The 24,943-nt window shown below is 43.9% G+C and overlaps 2 protein-coding genes across 7 annotated transcripts in view; one reads left to right on the top strand and one right to left on the bottom strand.

Annotated features, from left to right (window-relative positions):
- Positions 1-454: 454 nt before the first annotated feature.
- Kap3 (kinesin associated protein 3) lies at positions 455-10,166 on the bottom strand. 3 transcript variants are annotated; one of them, XM_070539865.1, is made up of 7 exons: positions 10,033-10,166; positions 9,155-9,502; positions 7,643-7,978; positions 6,876-7,190; positions 4,152-4,961; positions 2,981-3,205; positions 455-980 (listed from the first exon to the last, which is right to left on the bottom strand). In XM_070539865.1, the coding sequence occupies exons 1-7, from the start codon at positions 10,060-10,062 to the stop codon at positions 864-866; spliced, it is 2,181 nt and encodes a 726-aa protein (XP_070395966.1). In that variant the 5' UTR covers positions 10,063-10,166; the 3' UTR covers positions 455-863. The 3 variants fall into 3 exon arrangements, with proteins under 3 accessions (XP_070395966.1, XP_070395968.1, XP_070395967.1); XM_070539867.1 differs by having other exon boundaries at positions 10,044-10,146; XM_070539866.1 differs by having other exon boundaries at positions 10,014-10,040.
- Positions 10,167-11,394: 1,228 nt separating this feature from the next.
- l(3)mbt (lethal (3) malignant brain tumor) overlaps positions 11,395-24,943 on the top strand; it is a 72,034-nt gene continuing 58,485 nt past the window's right edge. Inside the window, exons 1-4 of one of the 4 annotated variants that reach the window (XM_070539863.1) lie at positions 11,395-11,413; positions 16,794-17,019; positions 20,146-20,252; positions 23,325-24,350. In XM_070539863.1, the coding sequence (XP_070395964.1) occupies positions 16,824-17,019; positions 20,146-20,252; positions 23,325-24,350 (1,329 nt within the window). In that variant the 5' untranslated portion in view covers positions 11,395-11,413; positions 16,794-16,823. Of the gene's footprint in view, positions 11,414-11,635; positions 11,783-11,870; positions 12,261-16,793; positions 17,020-20,145; positions 20,253-23,324; positions 24,351-24,943 lie in introns of those variants that run through there. The other 3 variants (XM_070539864.1, XM_070539861.1, XM_070539862.1) reach the window with 3 other exon arrangements.

Raw genomic sequence — 24,943 nt, 5'->3', positions numbered from 1 at the left:
TTACAAGTAATTACATGTAATTTGTTACGTACAAGTCTGATCTAAATGAGACCTCTCAATTAAAAAACAATGAACTATGTTACCATTGTAAGTGTTGTTGCATTGTTGAGACAGTAACTAACCCACCATGGTTGCTTAGTGGCTATGGTGTTGGGCTGCTAAGCACAATGTCGCGGAATCGAATTCCGGCCATGGCAACTGCATTTCTATGGCGGCGAAATGTAAAAACACCCATGTACTTAGATTTAGGTGCATGTTAAAGAACCCCAGGTGGTCATAATTATTCCAGAGTCACCAACTATGGCATGCCTCATAATCGGATCATGGTTCTGGCAATTTTTTTAGAAGTCACCAGCCAAGAGAACACTCCCTGCTTAATTGCTGGTACTGAGTAACTGTGCTGTCATAAACCAGAGGGTCTCGAACTTTTGGCAGTCATGGAGCCCTTGTCCAGTTTGCAGATCGAATTGAATTGAATTTATTCTGCAACAAAGTTTCAAGGATGACCAGGCAAAAAATAGCTGCAGGTTGCAGCTTGAGGGGAACCTGGCCACCTCGTACTCAGGGATCCCCATCTTCAGAGATGGCATGAATGTAATAAATAGATGTGATGCTGGGCCCATGATAATTAAGAGAATGAGACTGTGGCAGCTAATGCGATCATGATTTAGTTGTGCTACATGCGTCACTTGCAGTCTGCCATCATTTACACATAGACGATTACCAGCATCACCATCAAAGGCTGGCTATTGGATGTGCCTTGTCCGAAGTCTGCCACATTAATAAGAGACGATGTCCATCAGTCTGTAGAAAGGTCTCAGGTCCTGTGAAGTTCATCACTGTCAGATTTGATGACAGTCAGTTCAAGGATCAGAAGTAGCACTACCATTGGATAGAAGGTCCGATCGGTCCAGGAACTGCTCGCAAGGGCCCTCTTCATGTTCCTCTGGTGCCCCTCCTGACTGGACTACTGCCAGCCACTGTATACATAGAGAGCAAGCAAGTCACATTGTCAAAGTCCTGGATTCATCTAATCAACAAGCTTGACACTTATCTGGAGCAAATTGACATGAAGTTGAAAATATAATTTTCTTATAGGAAACGCTGCCCACCAGTGCCTGAATTTATACACTGTAAAATTCCACAAATACAGGGATTCAATCAATTTAAGTCCTAATTGAAGAAAACATTCCAGGGTACAATGTACATGTACATGTAGCATCCTAATTATCGTCATCCATCATTATTATCAGTCATAATCACCACCGCTACTGCCTCGAAACTCAATTAGCTAAGCTCGCAAGCCACGGGCATCACAACGTGCTCTCATTCTCCACCACTTCGCCTTCCGAAATAAATGTGGGTATGACAGCATGCTACCTCAGCCACTGTCGCATCATCATATAGAGAGTACTTTCTCAGTGCATGAATATTATACACATAAAGAAGTAAGGTCACAGCTTAAAAACTATTATATACTACTGTACCCCAAACTACACGTTAAAATGCTGCATGATAAAGTAATTCAAAGCAACCAGCTCGCTTCAAATATGCTAAAACAGTGAAAAGTAAATGAATACTTATAGGCAAAGTAGCCAAAGCATGCATTATTGTTGTGAAAATAAAATGAAAGTATCACTTAAGGGAGCTCATCTGTCATTATAAAAATATAGACTCCAATTAATATGTCCGCTGTGCTGAACTATACCTGCAGAAGTTTGGTAAAACTGCCACTTTCTCCATCTGTAGGTATCATGTGATTAATGCATTAAGTCACAGCGTCAGTCTGTCAGCACTTCAGAGAAAGCTTTGGCTTGAGGTCAGCTCTGATTTACTTATTATACGCATGACAGAAACACACATGTGAGCACATAAGTGCTTGCATTAGTTGATCACTGAACCAATTTTAATAAAGTTTAGAATTTAATAGGGAAGGATAAACTCAGCCGACTGCTGGAAGCAGAATCTTTGTTTATACTCTCAAATATACAGCACAAAAATTGCTGAAAATTGGTAGACTTGAAGCACCAAGTTTACAGCTCTCTAACTCCACATTGAGAAAAAACAGAGGTGGCTGCATCAAACCTTTATTCAAGAGAAAGCATATTGTCAAATGAAAGATTTGAATCACAAGAACGAAAGTAGAAATTAATCACAACATGAATGTAACCTTTGAGCCACTCAGCTAGAAAGATGTGTACAGTGAAGTACTAAAAGCAGGGTAGCCTACATCAAACCTCTATTGAAAGTAAAGAAAGCAGCCAAACAAAAAGGTGTACCGTGAAAACAAAAAATAATCCTTCACAGATGTATGCATATCCAAGCAACTTGTACGTCACACACAGTGAGGCACTAAGCAAGTTCACACACCCTTCAGAAGTCCTAGGTATGTGGTTTGCCATTGCCCAAAATCTACCAAGGCTTGGCAAATGCTTCACTACATCCGGTACCATTTCTTTCTTATATCAAAGTCTTGTCAACTGCTTCACGTGATACCCTCTCAGTACTTCTATAGTATTGCTATTCACTATATCCAACACACGTGCTTTCATGCTGAGCCAGTGTCCGGCTGTGTGTTCTGATAACCTGGAAAGCCCTAGCTAGCTGGCTACATTCCAACAAGAGGTCTTGCCTTTGTCAGGATGACGTTCTCCTGTCCAAAATTCCTCTAGTCGAAACATATTGGTTCTGTTCCCCAGTTGAACCTCACTATAACAATGTCTCATCCAATGTTTGTTACATTTGTTACATGCTGATATTGGCAAGAAACATTTTCGGTTAATTTTGTTATATCAATAATTTGTTATATTTGTATTCATTATATTGAGCTGTGAATCACACAAGTGAACAATGTGTTGTGTGCATTGTGTTTTCACACTGCACAAAGCATGACACCTCTGCGCAACACTGGTCTATCCTTCACACTCCAGCATTAAGTGGTCCCAAGGAGAGAGTGGGATACAGGCTGCAGCGAGCTCACCTGTGCATTGTGCCAACAGAAGCGTGCCTCACACAGCCGGCGGTCCCACTCAGGGTAGTAGTGGGCCAGCACAGTCAATGCGTGACTGCAGACATGGCCTACCTCTGGGTTGCGGTCATGAAGGAGGTCAAGCAGGTATGCTGGCACCTCCTGTGAACCTTGCACCAGTGACTCCCGTACAGCAGCACCGCCACTGCTTACCAAGGCTTCGAACACGTATGCCACCTGCGAGTTAGCAAGCACACAACCACAAGACAGTCTTTAAGTAAGTAAGATAGGCTGGCTGGTTACTAGTATTGCTCCACCTAACCTGCATGATGCACATTTCTAGTGTGATGTTCGGCTTGCATGTTTCTGTTAGCCTCTGGGTTTCATACAGGTGCCACCAAATTTCAATTAACTGTTGCTGCTATTGCTGCTATTGCTGCTGCTGAAAGCTGTGAATGGAGGTATGCTGTTTCCAAGCCAACATTATTGCTAGCACTTAGACCACACTCCTAGGATCCCTCTCTGTGAAATAAAGTTGCAATACTGTGATCCTAATTTACCGGCATTAAATAGACACAAGACTTAGCAAGACAAGCAGGATATTGATCCTGTATGCATCCCTCAGCAATCTGCTGGCCATTAGCAGTATTAAAGCTGTAGATTAAAATAAAAGCGAAATACTATCAAAGAGCAGGGTAAGGTGGGGCTGGGTGTTTGATGCGCCAATGGGACTAAAAATGTGAAGGTATAGGATGGGTTCTGCTGACACAGGACAGAGATAACTGTAGGACAGAGGTAACTTTGGGAGAGGGCTTATGTTAGATGGCACTTAAAAACAAGCTAATGATGGTGATGATGACAAGGGTGCCGTGTACATATAATCTCCCACATTTTTGTGGGTATCATAAAAGCCTTTACTGGCTAGCAAAGTGGTATAGAGTGAATCAATGGTGAAAGTTAAAACATGCACACAACGCACAGGCTAGCATAAGAATTGTCTGCTCAGCCATTCAGCAAGACAAGCTTACTTTCTGTCACACTTCTTTGCTCAGCTCCCATTGATACAAGTCACTTGCAGTGCCTGAGTTTTTACTGGTTTCACTAATGAGCTTGGAGGATAAGAATGCATGCCTAGTAGAAATGCTTATGAAACTGCACTAAAATGATGCCAAGGCGTACTCACTTGTAGCACTAGTTGGTCATCCTCCTGCTTGGCTCTGAGTAGGCCTGTCAAGTCGGCAACAAGGCTCTGCTGCATGATGGCCTTGGCACAAGTCTCGCTGCTCCGTGCCACTGTGGCCAGTAGTTGAACCAAAGGCACAAGCAGCTCATCTGGCCCCTCGGCAAGGCGGCTACGAATCCATGGCAAAAGTCTGTTCAGCAGTTTCCCAAAGGGGCCCCCCTCCAGCTGTGCTAGTGTAGAGGCACACTCTACTGCAAAATCACTCTCAGCTCCTGAGGAATGCTGCATGAGTGCAGCACAGAGGGCATCTGCATGGGACATGAGGGATGCTCCACAAGCTGCACCGCTGTGCTGTGCCACAGTCCGCACAAGCCGCAAGAACAGGGCATCTGCATCCCGCAGAGCACGCTCCAGCAGCTTCTCAAGAGCCCCAGAAAATAGCTGGGCATTGCGTCGATGGCTGGCTAGGCTGATGGCCAGTGCCAGTGGAGCCGGCTGTGGACTCTGGCTTGCCAGGAGGGACCTGACCAACCACGGCACGCAGTCTGTGTAGGGAAACTGGGACTTGCACCGATCATCGAGGCTCAGGTGATACAAGATACAGAGAATTGATGTCTCATCAGATGCCGCACGCCCTTCCTTGACAAGGAGCTGAACAAACTTGGGGATAAGCCCTGCTGCAGACATGGCAGCACGGTGTGCGCGATCAAAAGACAGGTTGAGCAGCAGACGTATCACGGACGATGTGAGTGGCTCCTGAGACAGCAGCGGTGCAAGTCGTTCAATGGTCAGTAGCCGCGCCATTTCAGCCTGGGATGAAAAATAATTTCCAATTACTTTCTGACCAATGCGAGTTGACAAGCAAAACTATGCTTACAAGACGCCATTATTTGCAGAAGTAAAAAGTTTGTAAAGTCATGCCTTGCCTTCTTTGCACACAGTTGCTTGTTTACACAGCCACACACGGTACCTTAAACTTTATATTTAATGCAGCCATTCCTAACAGAAAACTCCAGCTTTCTCTTTTTGGGCCAACTCTCATCTACCCATTCAAACACATTTAAAATGCAGAAATCCTCTCACTGGGCATTCACCGAACTGATCTCAATGAAATGTGCTATGTTTAAAATTCTAAAAGTTATGTTTTAGTGAGTATATTGAGCAGATTTCTGGTTTTGGCCCTCGAACTTTTTACGGAAATAGGCAAAAACAGAAAGCATGTATCTATTTTACAACTCTGAATGTCCACAACTAAAACAGGCATTGCTGTTCTTTAACTTGCATCTGTTCAACCACAGATGGCATACAAACTGGTCCACAATACATCTCTGTAAGACACCGCTAAATTTGCACCTTTTTTGTTATTCACGAAAGCTCTGTTATCAATACAAGTGATGCTTTGGGTGCCTTCGAAGACTAATCTATCATTTTAGCTTGACTTTATATTTAACCTTAGGGACACACCTTTAGAGATAGATAACCTCAGCCTGAACTCAAGGTGAGCAAAAAGGACAAAACGGACACGCGACCCTCACGCTTCCTCTGTGGTTGCTTTCCCTGCATGGCTCTTGCATCTCCTGTTCTCCTGCTTTGCCACATAGCAAGCACCACCGGCACTCGGTGTAGTTGCAGAATAGTACGAGAGGTGGCGCGAGTGTGGCACTGCTAATGTAATCTAATGTAGAGGTTACTCGGGTGCAAAAGGGAGTAGCCACTGTCTCTTTGGTTTGGGGTCGGCAGAGTGCACGAACTTGTCATGTGCCTGTCAGCACACATTGCAGGAGTGTTTTGCGAGGCTTCAGAGTGGGGCACTGGGATGGATGATTTCAATTGTTTGAATGTGCCACCATTCGTGTGACCATACACACTAACGATTAGGCTTTATGTCCCGCATGGGAGGGAACCTATTCACTCAATATCCTGTCATGATGAGTCGGACTTCTATGATTCGTTCACGTCCATCTACGTGTTCTATTGGTAGTAATTTGGCTAGCTGGCATTGGCACATGAAACGTGCAATAAATGCCCTTTTGACTGTTTGCACTACTATGTTGTCGTTCCTTATTACCAAGTGCACACTTGAGACACCATAGTAGGAAAGTGTTAGCACTCTCATTCTGGGGTAGTACTCAGCTAGATGTTCATGTTGGAGACCACCAGCTAGGTGCCAGTTTGCTAGAGCACAACTAGAACTCATGCAAGATTTAGTGACCCTCGGAAGCTTTTGGGTACCAATCAATTGTGTACATGAACAAGCAAGTGGTTGGCAAAGAACATCAGGTACAGTGTTGTCCACTCTTAGGGAAAATATTTTTTTCGTATTCAAGCACAGATAGCAGCTGAAATGTGGAGTGGAGGCAAGCAGGTTATTTTTTCAATAGATATTTCCATTAGGTGTCACATATTGGTCATCTTTTCTTCTAAAACTATGAAGAAAGGTTCATGGAGTCATATTGGTTTGAATAATATAATAGGCAGTTTCCCCTAAGTGTGTCACCTTATTGGTATGCAAGCACTGGCCATGGCCTAATTTCATATATGAATGCCTGCATCTTGTACCTTTAGTAACAGATTTCTTTGGCATACTATAAGTCATTTTTTCCATGAAGTTGAACAAATGCTGAATGATAGATCTCACTGAAAGAGTGGACGACCCTGCGGATGGCCCCTGTGCACAACAGTTGCTAGGACTATAGCTCCCAAAACGATGCAAAGGTACCAGACCTGATTCTCATAGTAGATGGAGAGCTTCTTCAAGAAGCAGACTGCAATCAGGAGCAGGTCTGTCTGTTCCCGTTCGAGGCATTCAACAAGCATGGGCACAAGTCCACGGTTGACCATCTTGATCTCGCTGCGTGGCTCCTCGGCCACATTGAGAAGCAGGTAGAGGCACACACGTAGAAGCTGGTCCTGTCGGCGTGTTAGCCCCATAAACTTGCGCCGACTACGATCGTCGTCTGGTGCTCGCGACAGCTCCTCTCTCCAGTGAGCATGCCGTCGCAACTCGTACTCCACCAAATCTAGGCAGATGGAGCCAACCTAGATTATCAAGACACAATGATTATTCACGATATATTTGACATGATCTTTCCTACACACAGTATGCCATCCAGGGTATGTAAAAAGACAATACCTTGTTTTAATATTTTGCTATTATTTTAGTTTATATCAGTATTTATGTAAACTGGAGGTATCTGCACATCAGGTATGACTGCTACTTTGATATTGGCTCTGGATTAGTACTGACCACCTGGCATTTTTTTAAATGCAGACAATTTAAAGCACACTACAGAAGTGTTTCCACATTCCACTCCATTGAAATGCCTTCAGAACTCAGACCCATGGCCTCGCATTCAACAGCAGAATGCTGTAGCGATTGAGTATTTGCAGCACATGCTGTTTAAGCATTAGAATGGGCATCCACTTTTCAAAGCTCTGCTATATTCTGTTTGAAGCAACAAATTTAACAATTGGCAAAGGAATGGGCCTACCTTGTACTCGGCAATGACTGGGTGAAACTGTGAGAAAGTTGAGAGGCAGAAGAAGACGTAGGCCAGGTTGGTGGCCAGCTGGGTGTCCCTGCGGCCATCCTCTCGTAGCACCCGGGCCAGTGCACATAACAGGGTGTCATTGGCTGCCAGCTCACCCAAGTTGTCTGGGCTGCGAGCCAGCTGCAGCACCATGGCCGAGCTACGCACTTTGTCCTCCCCTTCCTCATACAGCATGTCCACGTAAGACTCGAGGCAGGCCATGCTGGCCATCGGTGCCGCTCGACCTCCTGAAGGTGATGAGCCTCCATGCTGCCACAACTGCACTCCTGTCTGGTGCTGAGATCATAGACACATCAGTGGCTAGCACACTACTGTCATGCCAAAGTGACAGTGCAGAATCAAACACTGCCAAGAGTGCGAGTTAAGAATTTACCTCTTTGGGCAAAATGGTGCCCAGAAAAAAAAAAAAAAACACTAAAATCACAATGATAGTGGCGAGCACAGTCACTGTTCATTGAGTTCTAAGCCACGGGTTAACTGCATCCACTCTTTAAACATACGCACCAATTCATCCCAGGGTAACCGCTAATCTCATGGACATTTGAGAATGTACAACACTATTCGTGTTATGCCTCTTTGTTTGATAGTTGACGTTTATGTTGTCATTTTTGTTCCTTCTTGTGTTTGTGTTTTCACACCTGAATTTCAGTAACATGAATCCCTGTACTAACAAGTTCAATTTTCAAATATTACATCTCTGCTAATTATTAATGTATCGAATGCAATAGCTGATGCACCAGCTGTGTGGCTATTAATATACTTTTTAGCTAGCAGAGGCCAACAAGGGAGATCACTGGTGTCCTTGCATGTTATTAACACTTCAAAGCATGTTTTACTGACATGCCCAATCTTATACCCTTCTCAGACTAAAACCATTAATGTTCTGACAGTCTTTGTATAGGGATCTGACAAAGAAAAGTCCCCCTGTCAACAAAACATTGGCTCGCCTCAGACATCCCTTGTTCAATCACAGTTGAAGTCTTCATCTTCTTGTGAACCTCTGTATTGTAATTACTTTGCTCGTTGCAGAGTGGCTGTACTGCGTTGTGCATGGGTTCATGATTGCAATCACGAACCCATGTTACAGGTCCATGGACCTGTAACAAAGCAGTGCAGCTAATGGCTGTGTAGAAATCATCTTCTACACCAAGTCAATTTACGCCACACGATTATATCCTAGAAGACAAGATAGATGCAGACATATCCTATCCCAGACAAATATAAAGATGCCCATTGAAAGTTTGTAAACAGCTGCACTTAGTTTTGAATCAATATCAGCTGCTCTCGAACAGCGCTGCACGGTTCCTTATATAGAGCTCAATTTTTCATTTCTTTTTTTTTTGTTAGCACGGAAAGCTCTCGGAATAGTTCAAATGTTTATTCAAAGTCGGCAGTGTCCGACGACGACAATTCCAGCTGTTAAAAAGAGCAATACAATAACATAGGTGTTACCCTGCTAAAGGTACCGTTGTCCTTGCGCTGCTGGAGGTACGAAAGCAGCCGCTCCACTCGGCCCGTCTGGGACTCGTGCAAGAGGTCGCACTTGGCAACAATCTCGCGAGCCAGCGCAGTCACGTCGGTCGTGGCGTTGATGCTCTTGACGCGTATAAGCTTCTGGCAGGAGCGGCTCTGCTCGAGCGCCGGCCCATCGTCGCCCAGGACGACCGCTTCCACCTCGTACCGGACTACGAGGGCCTTCTCAGTCGGATGCACGTCCAGTTCGCAGTTGCGGACGTTTCTCTGAATACACTGGGTCACGTCGTCAGGCTGCATCTCGGCGCGCGCTGCTTCCCTGCCTGCCTGTGGAAAAGTGATCGTACGCTGAAACGAGGTTTCGCAGTTGCGATGACGCACTGGTCTGAGGCTCGAGCTGTCTACTGCATGAGCCCTATAGAAACTTTGCGAACCCGATGTGAAGTATAGGCGTGACCTGCTTCCGCAGACCGTTCGGATAATTCCAGACCAAACAATTTATCGATCTTTTGTCACGGGCCCGTGTCGACGCGTCTGCGAGGTGGGGACGTCATTCTCCGGATGTTGTAGCAGCAGTGATGTTACCACCGCCGTGATTATACGAGGCACAATATGAGAGATGCACAGGTTTCATGCGTTGCCCAAGTTGACAAAAATAAATTGCCGTTTTCATCTCTTAACAACTCAAAAGTCTACTGGTGGAGCAGACGTGCAGAAAAAGAAACAAGAACCGTTGTCATAGAGCTAATAGAGGTATGATATGGTATGATCACAAAACACGTAATGGACGTTGCGAAATAAGATCGTCCTCACTCTCAGGTGATTAGTAAAACCTAACCTCAAAGGTCATGCTTTACCATTGCTTTACCTATGCCGACAACGATCATATAGCGTCATAGCAGTCATGTTTTAAACATCGCGAGGGGCACAGAGGGCTAGGCACTGTAAGAGGGCGCAGGTGAAAGCAGTTTGTGAATAGGGAATCAGAAGATTAAGTTGTGAAAGTTCATAGTGTTTTTTTCTTTTTTTATTGTTTAACCTAGGTAGGAAATTAGGCAGTATAAAAACAAGAGCTTGCTGGCGCAACCCACCGGCCCGTTACAAAAGGGGATGCTCATAACATATATCCACGTGTTTTTTTTTTTTTTTTTTCTGGACAATTAGGCAAGCGAAAAGTCAAGTGTTACATTGGTTACACTGAACAATATAGATAAGAAATGCGATTTTGTAGCGAAATTTGAGCAGCAACTAAGTATGGGCAAGCGCAATATCTTAAAGAAAACAAACAGGTTACTATACAATCCTGTGCCCCATCGAGTTTCATACGCTGTGACCATCCTCCGAGTGGGATTCCTGGGTTGGGGTTTTTTCAAAGTAACGAAAGCCAATATATGAGCCAATCTCGAAGTTAATAAAGCTACCTCTTATGAAATGAGATTCATAGGGATGAGATTAAAACACTTAATAGGCGAGTCATGCTTTAGGCATGATACTTAAGAAGATGCAGATCTTAAAGGCTATGCTTTTGCTGGTTGAATTTGGCGAACGCTATTTTTGGAGCCGAGAACACGTCATAAACAACACTTAATGTGCTAAAAAGTATATATATATATATAAAGTTTTAATCCATAAAGAAAGCTTGCATAGATATAAGGTAGTATTACATATTGTAATTTAAAGCATGGATGAAAAAATAGAAGCATGTGCTGCTTGGATGAGCAGCAGACGACGGCGCGGTGGCTGTAAAAATTGCGAACAATAATGTTTAGTTTATTAACGAAATAGCAGATAGATCAAGATGACCTTAAGCACATGATTAATTTTCTTAACATTACTTAATTACAAGCCCCATATTCAGGAGCTCAGTTTTAGAAATGGTTAAGCAGCGATTTTCGTACACACCGAAATTGTAGCGCGAATGAAGACTGCGCGCAAAACATTAGGCATCATAATTAGAAATAAAATTATAGATACAAACTCGGGAGAGTTTGCTTCAATAACTGTTTACGGCACCCAAGCCACGTTTACGCGCACATTACTTTTAAGCGTTATTAAACGTTTATTGTTTGTTAATTACGACATGTATATATATATATATATACAGACCGTGTGTATTGCAGTGTATGCTGGCGTGTTTGAAAAACAACATTGCAACAAAAGCAGTTAAAAAAGGAACAAACAATTTTCTACTAGTTATTCGGGAGCGGCGGCTACAACGCCAACATTTGTGACTTACATGTACGTTCTGAAATTTCGATAATTTACTCTGGCGCTTTCGAAATTTGCAAGCATGCGCGCATTTTGAGAAGAGCGCAGAGAAATTAGCTTTTCCCGTTGCGCAAAGACAGTGGTACAGCACGCCTGGTTGTCGAGCGCATAGACTTGTCAAAGAGTCGCACGCATGTTTCCACCGCACGCTTCTTCGTCGATTTTGTTCGTTGGGATCTTCCGATGGCGCGCCGCTGCGCGCGCCAGCACTCAAGGCCGCCGCGGTGAGCCGCTAAGTCCCGCCCTCAGGAGGAGGGCACTTGGTATAACGCATGCGCATACGGAGCACTGGGAAAGCGGGCATTATCGCTGGTGCTGGTATGGCGGCGACAAAATTCTGTACGTATGCCGTTTTATTGTCATTCCAAGAAAACTGACTGACAATATCGGCAGAAAAATGATGCCGATTGAGCCCTTAGAGACTGCCACGAATTTTGTTGTGTGTTTCGTCGCGATTGCAGGAGCAATAAGGGCGGAAAACTTGGCACCCCGACTTTCTCGCAGCGACTCTCTTGTGCTTTATTTCGCCTGCCGACGACGAAAAACATCTGGGAGAGAATAAGTTGGCTGTCGGAAAACGATAATTCGCCTGCGCACGGCTGAACTGCGCTAAGGCCGGGGCAATGTTTGTAAAAATATTTGTTTGCGCCCGAGATGACTCGGTTGGTGTCAGGGAAACTTTTTTTTTTCGCGTGGAGTGGGGGAGAGGAGTGTAATCCTAGCTAGCTCCACGAAGGGAGAGCAACGTCGAACCGCACTGTCCGTCTTGGGCGAAAATTGCCCATTTTTCCCCTCACGACATTTGTCTCCGCCAACCGTACGTACGTTTTCTCAGCATGCATTTGTCAAACGATCAATGTGCGATACGCAGTCTTTCCGCGTGCACTAAATATTCTATATCTCTGCGCAACGAGCATATCTCATAAGCCAGCATATGCAATTTAGACGTTAAAAAATAAAATAAAATTATCAGGCTTGAAATGTCGAGTAGTTTCAGGTGGTCTTCATACTTCTTGATGCGTGAATTTGGGCAGTAGCGGTAGTCTCCTATTATAAACACGTTTATCTTCAGGGGGACAAAAATGAAACTACATCACGTGGTTTGCGAGTTTGTTTTGCACCGATAATTGGTGATGACAGATCACTAACAATGCATCATTTTTTTTTTAAATTATTATTACGCACCAATGGGACGGGACGCCCTTTCTTTTTGCCAGCGCGTGCGCTTGCGGCCTCGAAATGGTAGTAGCATTGCGGGCTCGCCCGAACGTTGGTGCAAAGAGCCCGTCTTCCTTGAGGTGTATGTTGTTAAGCGCTGTCGTGCCTATATTCTATGTAAATGTTTCGCGATTGCGCGCGTTTTCAGCACGAATCTTGCCGAACACTGCTAGGTTTACCTTTTTTCTCCCACGCTCTCTAGACTAAGTGACGCAGTATCCCGCGTGACGACAGGCAATTTGAAAAACCTGGATATGGTTCTGGAATAGGAAGAAAAAATACAAAAAAATGGCTGGCTGCAAATTTATACATCCTACTTCATAATTACGGCCCATTTTATATCATGCAGCTCCAGATTACATGAGTTCTCATGGTATATGTGTACCATAGTTCACACAGTTGGTCCGTGGAACTATATTAATTATATCGAAAAGAACAGTTTAGTGGAACGCAGATTTCGTGTTTGAAACATTATTTCCCCCCTAGCCTAAAATTGTATTCTACTGTTATCTGTGTAATCTATTGTTTTCATTGTATGCAGACATGCCATCGCTACTTAACACATACACCACTCAAGAATTAAGCTGGTTGTCATTTATCTGCATATATATGTGTTCTTGTACAAAAAATACAAAACGCTTTGAAGCTTTTCTCTGTAAGGGTAATAATGGTAACTGCACATAGAAAAAGTATCTACTTGTCAATATTGGCAGAAAATACTCAAAAATACATTTATTATTTTGTGTGTGCTTTTTGAATTTGCTGAAGAAGCTAGACATTATATAGACATTATCATCAACCAAGCTTTTTAGGACCATGACTGGCCTGCTTGCCTCTGTGGCTATCAACCTGATGTGAGCAGCTGTTGTCACTATGTGCCTCATTGATGAGTATATATAATAAAAACCTGTATCCCTGTTTCCTGCCATTTGATGCACCAACTGCACAAATGTTGCACTCTGGCGTTGAACTAAGTCGAAGACCCAGTAGTGAGCTAGCATTTCACTCTTCATTGAGTCCATTGACAAAAATATGGTTGTTGCCATTCCTTGCATTTGAATGTTTCACTTGTGGCAAGATGTTAATATATCTCTTTATAGCTCTTTGATAAATAGCTTTATGAGGAAGCTTAGGCTACATTAAGCACAATAGTTGTAATAAGCACAAGAAGCATATAATATGCTAAATTGTAGTGATGTTCTAATAATAATGTTTCCAAATTGAATACAAATATTTGAGAAACACAATCTCAGAATATTGAATCAAACAGAATATTTTCTCATTTCTAAAAAAAAAGTTAAATATGAAGTTTGCATTGAGTCTGCTTAGTAAAAAAATGAGGCTTATATGCATTTGACATATGTATGTAATACCATTCACAATTGGACGTCCAGGAGCTTGTAAATGAACACAACTTCTTACAGTTGTGTGGAGCACTGTACAAATAGAAGTAATGAAACAAAGGAACAGCTTGTCACCAGATGCACATACAGTGCAGAGTTCATTGAAGGAGAGAAGCGTTGTTCTACAGCACTGCACATTGTTTTGAAGGGGTACTGACTTGATATTTCTGAATTTTCATTTTTATTATGTTAAATGAAGGTAAACCTAAACTCTAGAAAAAATAGTGACAAGCTTCAGCGTGCTGTTAGTAATTTGATACAATAGCTTTTCCAAAGCCAATATTGATTTCGTTTCTACTGCATTGCGACGTCACCCCACAGTATGTGGCCACGTGGGAGCAGGACATTGCATTGTTTTGACACTCTCACTCGCTCAACTTGTATGCGGCTACTTGTTGTGAGAGCCAGTGTAGCAGCACAGCGTATAACCGAGCGAGCCGGAGCGAGTGTCAAAATGTCGCAATGTCCAGCTCCCACGTGACCACATACTGTGTGATGACATCACGACGAGTAGAAAGGAAATTGAAACTGGCCGTAGAAAAACTATTATATTAAATTACTTACAGCACTCTGAGGCTTCTCAAAATTTTTTCTGGGGTTTTTAGAGGCCTAGAACCTTCATTTAATGCAACAAATGAATGATCAAATATACCAAGTCAGTACCCCTTTAAACGAAAGCAAACATGGTGAGATTCGCCAAATAATCAATCGAGACAAATTCCTATGTAGGCAGCCTAAAAGAAAGCCATTCTGTTTAATGACTGGAACCTATTGGGCAGAACTTATCTGCCTTGTGTGTTCGCTTAGCGCCGGTGCCTCTGCACAGCAAATGCAGCTCTTCTGAAGCAGAACCATTTCCATTGTTCTCTCCTCCTTGAGACTGAAATAAGAGCTGTTAATTTTACAGCGAAGCTATATATGGCTAGCCGATTCCTCCGTCTGTCAGTCGCCTGTACGCCGAAAACTCCTCCTGGTGCAACTCCATGCGCATGCGTGAAAAAAGAGAGAGAAAGAGGCATGCAGTCAGCTAACACCACCTAGATAGCACAAGATCTGTTTACTATGATCCATGACATCACGCTACCCGGCCCAAAATTTCCATTGACAATGCTGACGTGGTCAAAGCGGTGATGCCAGAATCACTGTTGCCTACTTGGGAGCACTCCCTTTAGATTCTATGACAGTCAGGCCAGGTAACATGACATCATGGATTGGAGTGAAAAGGCCTTGTGCTATCTAGGTGGTGTTGGATTAGCTGTGCCAGTAGGGATGTCGTTGCTCTCCGTCACAGCCGAGTGTGCGCATAGCAGTTTCTCTGTGGTTCCGAAATGGCTAGGCCATGCATCATACGTACTCCTAAGGAGCAGGCAGCTTTCGATCAGCAATGCCATGAACAGAACCAGGAACAAGTTCGTCTACTCCGTGCTGGTGCTGCGGCCCGGGCACAATAATAGGATCGTACAGCTGAGCGCAAGCAGCAATTGTGTACTGAGGATCCGGTAGCCTACCAAGCCGTTGTTTAATGAACCATCGAGATTAACCCAGCGATAAACATAGGGGCAGCATGTTTCAGCTTCGCTAGTTAACCATCTGTACGGAGTGCTTGGGCGGCGATTTTTTTTGTATTTGAAATAAACGAATATTCTCACATTTAAAACACTGATTATACAGACTTAATAAAGACTGCGCAATCCTCAGAACACTGTGTTGTTAGGCTCAGCTGGTCTCATTGTTAGGCAAACATTTACTGCTGAAAACTGAATATTTTCTTATAAAGGCAAACAGTTGAATGATTACTAAACAGCAAAGTATGAGAAACAGCTGCACATTTGACATATGCCTTTGAGTGGCAGCCAAAATGCTAGAGTTATTGAAATGTACTGAAAGGAGCTTTACCAGAGTCATTGGCAGTCATTGGGTTGAAAGCATATTGGCATAGACACTCTCATTACCACTACCAATCCAATGGTTGTTGAAACACCATGACACAGTCACTGTTTAGTAGTTGTGATGTGCTGATTCATTCTTATTTGTATCTCACCATTTAATGTATTATTTACAATGTTACTATATTGATTGTTCTTATCCATTGTTTGAAAATAGGACATTACAATAATAACTTTTATGCACCTTACGATGTGGAAGAAGCAGTGAAAAATAAAAAGTCACGCAAGCTAGAGAAGACTAGACATGGGCAGTTTATTTACAGGACCACAAGCGTTATGGTGTTTTCGAAAGTCTTCTGGATATGTGATAACTCCCTGCTGGTTGAACAGTGTACACTGTAATGTTACGTTTCCCACATTTAAAAAAAGGGGGGCAAACACTTTACCAGCCTTCCTTTCATCAGCTGTTGCGAGTTGATACATTATATCACAAGATAAGCTCATGCAATCACTTCGTTTTGCTTATGCAATCTGCTTGTGTAACCTACTCTGCTGTATTTCTCATTCTGTGTGCAAGATATAGCTCAAGAATCAGTAACCCAAGGTGAGGTTAATTATAAGAGGCAATTGTACATTCCGTGTGTCTTTGCGTTAGCTTGTCCCCAAGAAGATGCGCTGGAAAGTGGAATGTTCACTGTGGCTTTAGCATGCAAATCACAGCTTGGAGAATCATGTTGCAAAATACCAGCTGTCTTGCAGGTTGTTGCCAAACACGATTTCGAAAATTGGAAGGCTTGTCAGCTTGATTTTTTCCTTTCTTTCCCTCCTGTATACATTTCTTAGACTGACACATAAGGAAAGGCAAATTGTGCCATGGCCGGACGTGTGGTGCAAACTGTGGCTCCTGGAAATTGCCAATCTCAACCTGGAAGTCCACCGAATGAAACTCCCATAGCGGCTCCGAGCCTCATCAACTTAGCATTTGCCACACCTGACTTGCTGCAGACAAGGGGCCCACCTCCCATGACCACCATCACCCGTGAGTCGCCTGTTATGACAGTGATCCAAGGTAATCGAAAGCGCACTTGATTAGAAGTTGCTGTTGGGTTAGTTGGTTTGCAATCAACATGGAAGAAATTTTCATGACAAAAGTACAATTGTGAAGACAGACACATGTAGGATTGCAACATTCCATTTTTGGAGCTTTATATGTGACTGAATGAAGATATTGACAGGCCACTTACCATTGCCACCATGTTTTAGAAGCCATGTCTTGCACCACAAATAAGCTTGTCTATTAAGAACAGAAACTGTTGTACAGATGGTGCTGGTGATCAATATCAAAAACTTTGTATCTGTGTTTGTGATTGTAATTTTCGCACTGAAACTTCTCTCCATGGAGACCCAAAGGGAGCTTTAGTATGTTGGCTCCTATAAAGAGAAATTCAAAGGCAAGTAAAGTGCCTCAGCAGTCGCCCTTAGCCAGTGTACATGGCTCCCAAGCACTTCCAAGTTCATGAATGCTGCAATCCAGGGGACGTATTCTTGGATGATCAGTTTTGGGGATATCACTTTCAGTGCACGCTGATTGGCTGGTTGAGCAAAACTGCTTAAATCATCCAATATGTTGTGTGCTACGTCACATGAAAGTGATATGACCGAAAGTGATTGCTCGAGTATACAGCCCCTGAGTATACAGCCCCTGACAGTCTTCCATGCCCTTTTGTTGTACCTCTTCTTCTTTTCAATGCAAAGCATTTCTTTGCTTAGTCGGAGGCAAGGTCAAATGCAGAGCTGTCCAAGGTCACAGAGTTTATCGCCGATGTGCCTGTTCACTGGTCACTGTTGGCTCGACGCCTTCTTGTTCCAACCACATGCGCACGCTCTCCCATGTGCACACTCGCATGTTGCTACTGGCTCAGCGCCTCTCCTCTCCTTAATCCACTCACCGGTACAGGTGTGTGCGTCACAAATAGATGTGAGTCGATTGCGCTAGGTGCGCTATGTCGTGCGTAGGCCTCTACTTGCAGATACTACAATGGGCGCTCAAAAGTATCAAGTGGAAGAGGAGCAGAAAAGTGCAGAGGTTCTGCACAGACTACAGAGGTATGCGATTCGTACCGAAGCTGGGAGACAGGAGGTAAAGTAACAGGCCGATGCAGTCACAGAGTGCGAGCAGCAAGAGAAGTGATACACGGTCAAAAACAGTGGCATGCCAAACAAACGGCTGCTGAACAGGCTGCCGAGAGCAAGTGGCGCTTTTCGGAGGGCCGCCACTTGTGGCAAGCAGATGTGTATTTTCAGAAGCACTTTTTCGAAGATGATTTGGTGCGGCATTTAGTGTCAGTGAGCACCTCTGGTTCCAACCGTACATCATCAGGGTGTCATGGCCAGCGTATGTGGTGGTCCTTGAGTTAGCATTTCCATGGGAGGACAGGAGTTCATTCAGGCTTTGCGCCACTTGCAGGGGAGAAATGCCTTACGTCGACTTAAATAATCATGGAAGATGGTTCCTGCCTTCATTCTTTACTTTTGTGTGCTTTGCTCTTTCCTTTTCCTTCCCTAGAGCCGATCCTTGTATTCACGGACATGCCTTGACAGTTTGCCAAGCTGAGGGCAGTGTCAACCTCAGCTCCTGTAGTTGCTGAGCTCCACTGATGGACCTAGTGCATTCTTGCGATGAGGAATTGCTCGAGGCACACCTCTTCACCTTGCACAGATGCTGAAAATGACGCATTACAAAAATTTCAGGAAGGTTAGGAATTCAGGAAGGTTATTCAAGCACAGTGTCCGTTTCAGCCGAGAGGCAGCAAGGTCTTCTATTTATTGAAGTTGAGAAGTGTTGAAACAGTGGATGTTAGTCTCTCCTAGTCTTAGCCAACAACATCTTTCTTGCCTTAAATCTGTTTAATTTGTTAGGCTTATTGGTTGTGCGTTTAGTATGCACTTGTGAGAGAGTACTGTTGCAAGTGCCAATATGAATATATATTTGGAGTGAATTGATTCCTTATTTGATAACAATTTTTTTCTTCTCATCGTACAGCACATTTACAACTTATTTTTCTGTGTAACAATAAAAAAAATCTGTTTGAACAACATTTTGCATTCAATTGTATAGTCACATTAGCTCATGCACATTTTCTTATAATGGTTATCATTTCATCTTCTAGTTTTCTAGTGAGATAATTTCTTTGGACAGGCTTACAGTGACAGTGGCTTTTTAGTTTTACATGAATGAACATGTAAATAAAAGAAAAAAACATTATGGGGTTTTATGTGCCAAAACCACGATCTGATTATGAGGCATGTCGTACTGAGGGATTCTGGATTAATTTTGATCACCTGGGTCTCTTTAACGTGCACCTAAATCTAAGTACGCCGGCACTCTTGCATTTTGCCCCCATCGAAATGTGGCCCCTTTCGCCGGGACTGCTAAGCACGTCGTGCTTAGCAGCGCAACACCAGAATGTGAAAATTTGTTTGTCTTCATTGACTAGGAAACTCAGTGCTGTTAGATTAGAAAAAAAGTTCTTTCTGATTGTCTTTAAAACAAGTGTGTGCTAAGTCAAAATTGTATCACATTGATCACTAACCTTAAGCTTGCGACTTGTTGTTAGAGTAGTTCCCTCTCAAAGAGAAACTTTTAGTCCAACCAGCCAGTTACATTTTGAGAAATATACAAGACTGAGTAATAGCTCACAAGAACTTCCTTTGCTATTCTGTGTTATTCTACTGAGGTATTATTAGATTCTGCAGCTGAGGTTGAAGTTGTGAATTTGATTCACGATCGCCGTCGCTGCATTGTGTTAAAGGCAAAACGGGAAACGGGATGAATTTGAATTTAGATGAGTACCAAGGACTAGAGTTGGTCAAAATTAATCTCTGTTACACTATTGCCTACAAGCGAGGTGAGGGGCTTCAGTGGGCTTTAACCGCATTTGGGAGTCTGAACCCCATGAATAAACTGGTCACTTTTCTTTTAATGCAAGGAGCAGTGTACAAGCTGTTCCTTATGAGGTAAGAAATGCAGTTGTGGGTGAAGTAGGTGTCATAAGAAAGTGTAGATTCAAGAGATTGCACTAGTATTGCTTATTTGTGTCTGTTAGTCCTTGATGCATGCTTCCAAGCAATTCCAGTGAGTGTGATACACTTTGCCCCACTTGGCTGCATTGTTAGATTTTCTTTATATGTGCAGTAACGCGTGACCTGCGGACAGACGGTCAGCTGAACCCTGGCGTGCAGAAGCCCATCCTGGTAACTGTCTCTGGCCTGCCTGGCATGGTGGCCAGTTCCAAGCCACAGGTCAGTCAGTCACAGGTCATAAACCTATCTCTCAGAGACAGCTGTCAAAAAAAAAAAAAAAAAGAGAGAGAGAAAAAGCTGTAGATGGAATGATTAATGAAAGCATTAGTAACTCTTTTTCAAAAGCTTGACCACATAATCCTTATTCAATTGTATCGCCAACGTCGTGAATTTTCCAGCTCCCTAGGGACCGTGAACATATTAGAAAAATCTGACAGTCAGAAAAAACTCATGACTGCCCTCAAGAACTAAAATCGGCACAACCACATCTGAAATAGCTCTGCAGGCCTGCCAGTACACTTATTAAGCATCTCGGTGCTCGCACTGTAACATGAAATAGTGGCTGCACACATGTATAATTTAGAAATACATACTGTGTCTTGTAACAGTGGCCCCTTTCAGCTCTTGGTACGGTTCACCGCAATACATTGCATATGATTAACCACGTAACACTGCTGTATTGCAGCAAAGCTGACTTTTTGGAATTTGCAATAGGCAATGCTTCTTAGACCTTTGCTGTGCTTTTCATGCTTTGGAGCCATTGGCGAGGATGGTGAAGACGGGAGTAGAGACCATTTCTGACAGCGGTGAATCCTTTCAGCGAAAAATCATGGGACTGAACAGCAGGAAGTTTGGTAGCGAACATCAAGGCAGCGAGGCCTAGTGTTCTAGTGCGCATGACAGCACAAAATGACCATGCACCAAACAACACGTTGCCAAACACAAATGGCTACAGTGGCTGCTGTGGCTACAGCTGCCAGCAGAGCAGTGTGTGAGCACACTGTTTTGAGGCTGCATGATAAACAAAATGGCAGCAATGGTGGCTTCGATTAATGCCGTTTTGGACCTGCAGTCACGCCAAAAATGTTAAAAAGAATTGGATGGCAAAGGGTCAGTGTTCAAACTTCAAAAGTCCTTATACGCAGGCTTTATGGGGTACGTGGCGGGGCCATGAAGGCATCCGAATTATCAGGCATGTCTGAAAAATCAGTCGTTGACTATAACCTTTTGCACAAAAGTGCTTCTTGTAACACAGTGCCAAATTACATTTTCAAAGAGAGTCTAGAACACATTTTAGGTATTCTAAGTAAACATTCCCATTGAGCATTAAGTTGTCATAAATTTTGTTCAATGTTGCTTCTCAGTGAAGTGATTGGCTGTACATTGGCCGATGCAGACTCGTGCAAGCCTTCCTGAAAGCAGCAGTGACTTGTCTTAGTGCAAAAAGTAGTGGTGTAGCATGATGGAGCCAGAGTTGGTTGCACTTTCCGTTGTATATGCTCTAGAGCTATAAATTTTTCAGCTAGAAGTGGAACATAGGCACCATTTGACGGCTATAGTAGTTACATGAAATTAACCTTATAAGTGCTGGCAAAAAATCCAAAAAAGTCTTCAGAAGACAATATCTTTTTAAATTGCAAAGCTGGATAGCAGTTTTCTTGGAGATTCAAAATATATATAATATGCGAGTAATAAATTCACATATTGTACCTGAATATACGAAATAACAAGAACCAGGTTCCGTCCATCTAACTTCGTCCACTGCAGTACTGTATCGAAACTGTTGTCGTAGTCAATGACATCAGAGCCACTCAGTGTGTCTATTGAAAACACTGCCATCACTGTCAATTCTTTCATGCAGGAGCAAATCATCTTTGGAGCTTGACGACTCACTCAAATGAAAGCCACACATTTGGCAATATGCAACTTGCAGCCACCGTGTTTAACATCTCTACCAGACGAATGGAGTCTGTAGGTCCTCTAGCAGCCAAAGAGAGAACTCGCCAGATCGTCAATGGTTTGAATAGACTTAGCTCGTTACTGGTACTTTAAAAGAGTGCCTAAACACATGGACGACACAGACTTATCTTTGACACTTCACCCCCCCCCAGAAGAAAGAGAAAGCAACCGAGTAATAGTCCCAGTCACACGGAGCAACCAAAGTGCACTTTGAGCAAGTGCACTTCAGTGTGCTGAGTGTCATTTTGGCGACTCGCTGCTGCACGAGGAAGAAAAGTTTTCCATCAATTGGTGGCTATGGCAATAGAGAGTCGAAAGGCAAAGCATATATTTGTTAGCTTGAAAATGCGTGCACAAGAAGAGTTTGTTCTTGTTAGAAACAGCATTTTCAGTCAAATTAAGTGCAAGTGAAATGATTCATTGCCACCTCAATAACAAGAATAATCATCACAAGTCAAGACAAAACAACAAGACTTCACCACTACCAGTCCAAGCAACATGTCCTGCCAAGCAACTGCACTGCCACTAACTGGTGTGGCCGTAAACAGCCCGAGAGCAAGAGTAGTTTCTTGCTGTTTTTTTTTTTGCAATGTGGCACATTTTAGTACCTTGTACCGTTATCAATTTAAAATAAATGGTAATATAAACTAGCTTTCAATGTTACTTTACTTATTTTTTACTCATTGCTAACAAGGCTACAGACATTGCCACTGTGAAGTGTGTTCACTGAACTCACTCGCTGACAAGTGCACTCTGCAGTAAATGTCACCAAGTGTTCTCGTGTGGCAACCTGCGAATGACACTAGCGATGAAGTGCACTTGCTCAAAGTGCACTTAAGTTTGCCCTCGTGACAGAGATATAAGACTTCTCTATGGCACCTTCAGATGGTCACCTTCAGATTGGTTTACGCTGTGCTCAAGGTGTTGTTGCATGCCGTGATGCATAGTTTCAATGAACATTTGCTAAAGTGTATGTTGTGTGCAAAATCAGTGATGACGATGAGCCACAATAAACGGGAGCACATTTTTACTGAGCAGAAGGCCCTAGCTGACGGTCATTCCTCACCAGATAAATCACCTAGTCCCTCATGCCGAGCTGCATGTGATCTGAGCTCTGCATCTGCTTCGCTTCCTAGGCAGTGGCCTATCCCTAGTTCTCTTCATCTTCCTCAATGTTGATGCTGCTACCTTTGATTTCTTGCTTGCTCCATGAGAAATGTGAGATCATACTTGTTGGCTGCCACCCACTCGACAGTCTATTTTTTTTCTTTGTACATTTTTGCCAGTCAACTGGAATGCTTCCTCACCATGCTCTCACCCTGCATGTTATAGACATTGCAGGGAGGGGCCACTGCAATGGAGGGCTGTGTACAGCTGGCACCACTGTCACTGGCACCGGACGCGGATGGCTCTGGGCCGACCTTGGGATCTACGCCTTCGGTCAGCTCGACCACACAGACGGTGCTTGTAGGGAAGCCGGGTGGTGGACTGGCAGTGATCCCCGGAGGCACACAGGGCGCAACGTTTGGCACCCTCTTGGCCGGGGTGCTCACATCTGCACCCAGTGGGCAGCCTCCCTTGCTCACAGTGTCGTCAGTTGCAACTCCCATTCCAGTCGTGTTGCCATCATCTGTCACTGTGGCACCACTCCCGGCTCATTCTGGTGCGACGGCAACAGCTTCAGTGGCTGCTCCAACCCTGATGGCCACAAGTGTAGCAAAGAGTGTGCCAGTTTCCTTGCCCGGATCTGTACCGTGCTCAATCCCAGGCTCAATCCAGGGCTCTATTCCTGGCTCGATGCCATGCTCGATGCCATGCTCGATGCCATGCTCAATGCCAGTTACCATGTCGGGCTCAACACTGGTTTCCGTGTCAGCTTCTGTGCCAGTGTCCATGTCATCTTCCATGCCATCGTCAGTGTCTACCTCCATGCCGAGTTCCATGCCAATCTCCATTGCTGCTTCAGTGCCAGCTCCTATAACGGTATCAGTGCCAACTTCTGTGCCGACTTCTGTACAAGCATCTGTGGCATCTTGTGTACCGACTTCGGCACCAGTGTCCATTGCAGCAACAGTGCTGACCGCTGTACCAGCATCAGTGACAGCTCCCGTAACAGCCATGGCATCTATTCCAGCAGCTCCGACAACTGTGCCCACTTCCATAACTGCTGCAGCACCAATAATTGTTTCAACTATACCACTTACGCCGTCTGTGCCGGCTGCTCCATCTACGCCTCTTGCAACACCCATGCCTGCAACGGCCGCCGAGGGGTCTGCACAGGAGCAGCCCGAGTTTGATCCCATTCAGGCCATGGAATGGAAAGATGGTATTGCCACACTCCCTGGTAGCAGCCTCAAGGTCAGTGCATGCTGATCAGATGTCTTACATACAGCAACAGATAAATGAGCGAATGGCGAAGTCTGTGTAATGAGTGAGAGAAAGAATGAAAAGGTTGAACGATCAGAGGCAATATGTATTGTCCCACCAAAATAGTAAAAGAAGAATTCTAGTAGGGTGGTGTAGTTTAGAAAGTCGTTAGAAAGATGAGCAACTATAACTGTTTGCTCATATGATGTCCATGGAACTTTCACTGTTGTACCAGTGGTTGCCAGGTTGCAAGCCTTGTACACAAGGCATGTTGCAGTGGCAACTTATTCACTGTACAAATTTAAATGTGGGAAGTGACGAGTGACAGGTCATGCTGTTAGATTGCCCGACTCCTTTGGAAAACTTTGCATGATGAGAAACGGCTCTTGCCACGTACAACACCATTTTTCCTTGTTGCCAGTATTGAAAAGGTTGACAGTCACTAGCATACACTAAAGAGGATGAAGGCGAAAGCCTGGACGCAAACGACGCATTCATTAAGTTACTTGACATTCTCATTCAAATGCATTATTACTTCCTATTACTTGTTTTCTCCCACTAAAAGTCATGGTTATGAGTGCCCT

This window comes from Dermacentor albipictus, chromosome 6, assembly GCF_038994185.2.
Source record: "Dermacentor albipictus isolate Rhodes 1998 colony chromosome 6, USDA_Dalb.pri_finalv2, whole genome shotgun sequence".
Classification (NCBI taxonomy): domain Eukaryota; kingdom Metazoa; phylum Arthropoda; class Arachnida; order Ixodida; family Ixodidae; genus Dermacentor; species Dermacentor albipictus.
This window is presented reverse-complemented; position numbering and strand designations above follow the sequence as displayed.